The 7,453-nt window shown below is 39.0% G+C and overlaps 1 protein-coding gene across 1 annotated transcript; it reads right to left on the bottom strand.

The window, feature by feature from the left end:
• Positions 1-943: 943 nt before the first annotated feature.
• polg2 (polymerase (DNA directed), gamma 2, accessory subunit) lies at positions 944-6,683 on the bottom strand. Its single transcript, XM_062996950.1, has 8 exons — positions 5,951-6,683; positions 5,246-5,363; positions 4,961-5,066; positions 3,786-3,971; positions 3,007-3,147; positions 2,782-2,862; positions 1,954-2,054; positions 944-1,851 (listed from the first exon to the last, which is right to left on the bottom strand). The coding sequence occupies exons 1-8, from the start codon at positions 6,456-6,458 to the stop codon at positions 1,686-1,688; spliced, it is 1,407 nt and encodes a 468-aa protein (XP_062853020.1). The 5' UTR covers positions 6,459-6,683; the 3' UTR covers positions 944-1,685.
• Between the last annotated feature and the right edge of the window lie 770 nt (positions 6,684-7,453).

Genomic DNA, 7,453 nt, shown 5'->3' with positions numbered 1-7,453 from the left:
ATTGGATACATACAATTGTCCAAAATGTTCTGTGTTAAAGCATTAAGTTTTCCCTTTACTGGAACTAAGGCCAACCCCTAAAACACAACCCTACTGCATTATCTAATCTCCAAAAAACTCAGGCAGGTAACTTTCTCTTGGTACTTACCAAACCCAGATTTGTCTGTTAGACTGTTTCAGTATCCAGTTACCCTCAAATGCTTGAATTGTAAATATATAGGTCTCAGTTGCAAGTCTCTTTCAATAAAAGTATCTGCAGAATATGTAAATGAAATTGTTTGTTTATTAGGATTTTAACGTCATGTTTTACACTTTTGGTTACATTCATGACAGGAACGGTAGTTATTCATCACACAAGGTTCATCAGTTCACAAGGTTATATCAAACACAATCATGGACAATTTTGTATCTCCAGTTCACCTCACTTGCATGTCTTGGGACTGTGGGAGGAAACCGGAGCACCCGGAGGAAACCCACGCGGACACAGGGAGAACATGCAAACTCCACACAGAAAGGACCTGGACCGCCCCACCTGGGGATCGAACCCAGGACCTTCTTGCTGTGAGGCAACAGCGCTACCCACTTAGCCACTAAATGAAATTAATGTTTTAACATAAAGGTATTATTATAAATTAAGAGAGAAGGTTAACTTTAGCCTTGATTTATATTAAATGGAACTTGCTCAGTGATACAGGCAGGCACACCAACTCAAAGTATCTTTACAGTAGCACAGCAGGTAGTGTGAATGCCAACCAGCAATGAAAACCAGAATTCAATCCTTGTCTTCAGTTACTGTGCAAGGTGTTTGTTGACCTTTGGATCGCTTGTGTGATGCTCAACTGACATCTTTGGATCAGAAAAATAAACAATGTGTTCATCTGAGGGAATATATGACATTTCTATTGAACATTTAATGTAGTGTCTATGACTGAACACACCAACATTTTTCAAAATAACTTTTTATTAGCACATTAAAACCGATATAGCGAACACTTTTATACAGCCAAAATTAATGATGTAGAAAGTCCTATAACGTCACATTGTGGCATGGCCTTCCTGTAATGAGCATGATTGACTACAGCTGGTGACTTATTATGCAGCAGCCTCTAATGCCATGGTGTCATCAGCTATAGTCATTCATAATCACTAATGAGGAGATAAAGGGGCTATGCTATAAAGTTAAATTCCTTGTTCTAACTCAACAAGGATTTAACACTGTTAGTCATGTGGGTAAACACAAAACAATGAGTTGAGGCTGTTATTGCTCCAATAGTTATGACAACAAGTTCACGGTCAGATGTCCACATTCTATTAGCCATATAGTTGGCTAAAAAAGTCACCTCACAGCAAGAAAGGCCTAGGTTTGATTCCCCATCCATGAGGGCCAGGGTCCTTTCTGTGTAAAGTTTGTATGTTCTCCTCATGCCTGCATGTGTTTTCTCCAGGTGCTCCAGTTTTCTCCCACAAGTTCAAGGACATGCCATCAGGTTTACTGGAGACAGTGCGTGCATGTCTATCCTGTGGACTGGCAACCTGTCTGGGGTGTTTCCTACCTTTAGCCCAATGAATTACACCCACCACAACCCTAACCAGGATAGGTGGTGGTAATACAAACTAAATGAACAGATGAATGAGTGAATGAATCTGCAGTCTTGCTCTAAAGGATGCCAATGGTAAATAATGTATCAGACATTTCCAGCAGCAGATATGTACTTCAGAAGGAATTGTTTGATCTCAGAGATGTGCATGGTTTCTCTAATGGTGGTGTCACGATTCCGCACCAGCAGGAGTCCGTTTTCCAGAGTGTTCTCCCCAACCATAACTGTAAACAGCACACCCATCTCATCATACCTACACACAAAGATTATTTCATTATGTGATTAAACGATGATCACGTAACTATCAAGGTATACAGGTTGGTTTAATAAAAGTATCACAGTGTTAAGTCCTCACTTGTTGTGCAGAGTCTCCATGGATAACTGTGTGGTGTCCATGTACCCTGGCCATGCACTGATTCCTACTTCCAGGAATTCATCAAGCAGGCCCTCACACACCTTAAAATGATGTATCATAGTTCAGTTTTATTCCTCTTAACAATAGACATTGTTACAAAGCAACTTCAAATCAAAACGATTGATTAGAACACAGTTCATTGTCAAAACAATGGGGTGGACCTAATGTTTGTCTTTTGATTTGTGACTGTTTACAAACTACATCCAAAACGTATTTTTTGATTGCATTAGTACTATTAGATTGTTTAACTTGATTAAATTGATTTTATAAAATTGTTCTCTCCCTTCAGCCAAATTAATGGAAAACAAAGCTTGCAGCTCTTTAGCTCTTTAGATCAGGGGTGTCCATTCTTATCCACAAAGGTCATGTGTGCATACAGATTTTTCATACCTGATTAAACCTGGTAAAATGAATGGTTATTGGTTTTTAAACAACTTTATTGGTAAAGCTCTTGTTTGGTCACTATGAAAACACTGGCCCTTGGTGGATAAGACTGGACAGCCCTGCTTTATTTGGGTCCCTAAAAGCACTCACACACACACACGCCCACACACTGTGGACCACTGCTTAAGTAAATACTATTCTTTTTAATGTACAATGTTGTTTTTGTAGGAAATGTATAAAAAAAACAACTCCATGCCGATAATGCTGTAGAGAAGCACAACTTGCAGCTTTAGAGCTGAGAGCTACTTTTTTTTTTTTTATGCATTTTCAAATAGTCTAAATGAAATGTTTTTGTTAAGTTGTCACTTATAATCTACTACCTACCTGTCTGAGTTCAGTGGTTGATCCTCTGCCCATATCCACCGCTACTTTAACAGGAGCTAAAGTAGGATGCAGTTTTAGTACCTGAAAAACATTAGAAGTTTAACCCTCTCTAAAGTTCATAAAGTAATCCAACTTATTTTTCCAAATGCACTAAACAAGCATGCTAGGCATTTTGCATTTGCTTATACTTTTAATAAAATCTAGTAGATGTGCACATTTGCTTACCGTTCTCTGATGGAGTCTCTGCTTACTGTCCACTCTCTGGACTTTTTGTAATGAGTTATAAAAGACAGCTAGCATACCTCGGTCCATATTTGCACTGAGAGAGAGGACATGAGGCACAACTGTCTTCTTTCCATCTTTACACTGGACACAGAGAGAACAAGACTTTGTAGAAAAGACTGCACATCAAACACAGTGCCAATTATTAGTTACACAATATATCAGAAATAATTATTAAACTGCTCTCCTATAATAAAATAATGATGAGACAAAGACAAAAACACTAAGTCTGTTATTTCCTAACACCACCAACACAGTTCACTGCTGCTTTTGGCATATACTATTTAAAACATGTTAAAAATGTGTAATTGTTGGTCACCTCCCTGCCACTCAAACAGTCACTCCTACTGTGTGGTTGAGATTATTTTGACCAGATCTAACTGTAAGCTGTTCTGTTTTAACAGATCTACAAGCCAATCAAAAATCAAAACCAGGGTTTCTAGTTCTGCAGCACACAGTGGGATGCAGAATGTACTTTTTGCCTTTTACTGCTATTTGGTAATGTGCGAACTGACTCTGTGATCCACTGTAGCTCAGCTGACAAAAGATTGCAAACCACTAGAATAACCCATGATATTCAACACATACTATTTTTATCATTGGCATTTGAAACTCTGAGTTGCGCTACATTTCATGCAGAAGTAGGCTGCCTACGTAGGTGGCATTTCTGGGCAGTGATTACAGTGATTACCATGATAACAGTCTGAGAGGTTGCAGCTGACCTGTAGATTGGCCCGAGTGCCCTGGTGAATCCTGAGAAGTTCTGTGTCTCCGAGACTCCACAGTGTTTCCAGGGTCTCTGTGCCCCACGGAAATTGAAACTGGATTGCTACTCCACGGGATGCACCGCCAGTCAGCTCCTCATCTGACATGTCACGCACACTGAAGTCTGATGGTCCTAAAACAAACTGCACTGAGAATTAGTTCATGCTGTTTTATTAAATTATATAAATGTCAATATGAGGCAAAGTTTAAAAACACAAGGAGTGCAAGCTAAATACTATCACTATTCAGACCAGTGAGCAACGACTTGCTGAAGTTATAACAGGTTAGTATTTACTGTTGCCAATACTGGGCATGTGGTGACAAGCTTTTAAAACTTAAATAAAAACAGTAGTAGCAAAGTTTAATAGATAAATATTGCATATCACAATAAAAACAGCACATGCCTGTCTGAAACAAAATCATACAGCCATTTCTCTTTTTTGATCATTTTTTTAAATAGCAGAAAACCATATCATTTCAAAAATAAAAAAAAGAGTGAAGTCTTTTCTCACAAGTGACACAATGATAAATAAAAATATAATATAAGATAAAAGCTACAGACCATGCTGTAGCAGTAAAATAATTCTCTTTACAGGAAATAACATTACAAGTAAATAACCATGCAGTGAAGCTAAACAATGTCTGTTACCCATAAGAAAAGATGGGCAACATTGCAATATATACTTACACTAACTTTTAAGACTTGGCCTGATTACCTAAGTTTAAGACATAGTTCTGTGTATTATGTCTAAAGCTGTTCCTGTGCTGGGGAAAGATTCTGATTTCAGTGCCATCCACAACAATTTTTCCTAGGGTTTGAACCAAGTGTCATCCTATTAACAGAATGGCATTAAACTTGGCAAAACTAGGACCTTCCCTAATAACATTTTATTTCCACCAGCCAAAACCTTTATGACATATATCATTTGGCCCTGTGAAATTACAGTTGTATCAGCCGTGTTCCATGTAAGAATTTGTTGTGCCTTATTTAGTGTTCACACACCAGACCTTTCTTGTAATAATTACTAGTTCCATGCAGAGACCAAGACATCAACTAGAACTTACAAGCCTAATTACTCTAAAATGCCTGGTATAAAGAGACCAGTGAGTGCTTGTAATATAATAAGTTCACCTTTCTCCACCACTGCAGTCTTTGACGAGTCCAGTAGTCGAGCCACTGAGAGGAAGTACGGGGAGAGCAGAACCACACAAGAGATGCTTCAGTTACCTCTGATGAGCTTCAGGGCAAAAAAAATAAAATTTTAAGTTAGAAACTACATCTGAATTATCCAGCAGAGATAATTACGTGTATATTTGTGTATTTATTATAACCGGAGCACCTGGTTTAATAATTAAATTAAAAAAACCTTATAATGATACATGACAAGATGGTATAAAAAAAAGTCTAAAACCTCACCAACCGATTGCATGAGAGTCCATACTTTCAGGCCTGTAACACAGACCCGTTTCAGCCAAACCTAATGGTAGTTTTCTGTTCATTAGCTCTAGAGATGGGACATATTGCTCCAATGCACCTGGAAATAAAAGTATATTACAAATAATACTAGTGAATTATCTTTGTAATAGATTTTGTATGAGTTGACGTGACATTTACTCATGTTGTAGGTTTAGAGATTAAATTACAACGTTCTGTGCCACCTAGAAATACTGAATGTAGGGCAGGAAAACACCCTAAGGCATCACACACTCACACTAAAGTCACTAATTTCTTTAATCAGTCCTCGGGTCAATTTCTTTTTAAGGGACTGCATATATTATTTATTAGGATTTTAACATCATGTTTTACACACTTTGGTTACATTCACAACAGGAAATTACTTGTTACACCAGATTCATCAGTTCCAAGTCTTTTACGTCAAACACAGTCATGGACAATTTTTTTATCTCCAATTCACCTCACTTGAATGTCTTTGGACTGTGGAAGGAAACCGGAGCTCCTGGAGGAAACCCACACAGCCACAGCAAGAACATGCAAACTGGACCCAGACCGCTCAACTTGGGGATTGAATCCAGGACCTTCTTGGTGTGGGGTGACAGTGTTACCCACTGAACCACACAGATTGCACATAAGGCATAATTCGACCTTGTGACATCTACCCACCTTGGAGGAGACTGGAACGAAAACTCTGTTTGTGTTGAAGTACTTGACTCTGTCTTTCAGGCAGCTGCTCCTTGTTTAAATCGGTCTGACTCAGAACATTCATAGCCTCCATCTCCAGTTTTCCAGCTTCCTTATCTACCATATAAAGCGTGCTTATCCCAAACACCTGAGGTCTGGATCTGACCACTGAAGTCCACCATTGTTCCAGGATGTTCCTATTGAGGTCCACTCCTAATGGTCCGTATGGACAGGAGTCACTCCTCATTAATGTATCAGTATTAGGGTAATTGGGCGGGATGAAGAACCTCTTCTTTAAGAGCTGCAGCATGTCATGAGCTGGACACAAAACACCATCACTATTACTACTCCCATAGTATTTAGATAACTGTAGCAGCTCATGAAACACTGAGACCTTTACATTTAGCCGGTTTAGCACGGAAAGTTGCCTTCTGATGCAGTAGGTAAGCATGGCACTGCTAGTCAGTGGTAGCTGAATTAAGTAACACATGTAAAATTAAACTGTTAGCATGTGGCTAGCTGACAGGTGTCACACCACGTTAAGAATAAACTAAAGTCTATCAACTTTAATACTTTTAATGTTCGAATGTATTAGAAAACATATCGTTTACAGTGAACTGAAGACCCACGGTCGTATTTCAAATCGCTTACAAACTTTCTAAAGCGCGCTAACACTGTTATTTAAATACCCGTTACATATCATACACAAATGCCCGGATGTAACTGCAACACACTAAGTATAGACTTCCTGGATGGAATGTAAACACAGCCTGGCAGGCAACTGTTTCATAAGGTACAGTACCAAAACAAACATTTCAAATACCCGGATGTATAGTGAAGGGACTTTTATTGTATTATTATTTTATGTATTTATTTATTTACGTAACGTCCTTATTACAAACGTGCACAAACTTGACAAATTGTGTTTTACACTTTCTGGGTTCATTATTTTATTTATCTATCTTAGATAACAGCTTCATTTTAGTCAGGTACCTGAAACAAAATGTGCTCACATTGTGGACTGGGGTCCCTCAGAGTGGCTATTTTCAATGAAGCCTTTCTGGCACAGTTGCAAGATGCACTGATTTTCCACAGAAATGAAATATTTGGACTGCTGCAATTTACCACACACTCAAAATGTGTTGCAGAAGGTGGATTGGTTGCTCTAAACTGCCCCAGCTATGAGTAAGTAAGTAAACAGTAAGTAAACAGCAGAGTGTTTACTTACTGCAACGCCAGCAACCTCATCTACCCCCAACTGTTGCAACAGTCTCAAACAGTGGTGGTAGGTGCAGTCTGGAACTGTCAATCAGCCGTCCAGAAAGCTGACTTTATTTCAGCTTTTGCACTTTCTCACAGCCTTGACTTCCTGGCACTGACTGAGACGTGGATCACCACCGAGAACTCAGCAACACCAGCAGCCTTATCCTCTGCCTACACCTTCTCTCATACACCGAGAGGATCTGGTAGGGGTGGAGGCACAGG

This window comes from Trichomycterus rosablanca, chromosome 6 (genome assembly GCF_030014385.1).
Source record: "Trichomycterus rosablanca isolate fTriRos1 chromosome 6, fTriRos1.hap1, whole genome shotgun sequence".
In the NCBI taxonomy this organism is placed as follows: domain Eukaryota; kingdom Metazoa; phylum Chordata; class Actinopteri; order Siluriformes; family Trichomycteridae; genus Trichomycterus; species Trichomycterus rosablanca.
Note: the sequence above shows the minus strand (reverse complement) of the source record. Positions and strands in the feature narration are given on the sequence as shown.

What these genes read in the sequence shown, in the direction of transcription:
- polg2 (XM_062996950.1), bottom strand. Translation starts at nt 6,458, where the DNA reads ATGTGTTACTTAATTCAGCTACCACTGACTAGCAGTGCCATGCTTACC. An exon ending in CAACCACTGAACTCAGACAG is followed by an intron (nt 2,055 to 2,781) that starts GTAGGTAGTAGA and finishes CATCATTTTAAG; the next exon opens with GTGTGTGAGGGCCTGCTTGA. An exon ending in ATGGAGACTCTGCACAACAA is followed by an intron (nt 1,852 to 1,953) that starts GTGAGGACTTAA and finishes CTTTGTGTGTAG; the next exon opens with GTATGATGAGATGGGTGTGC.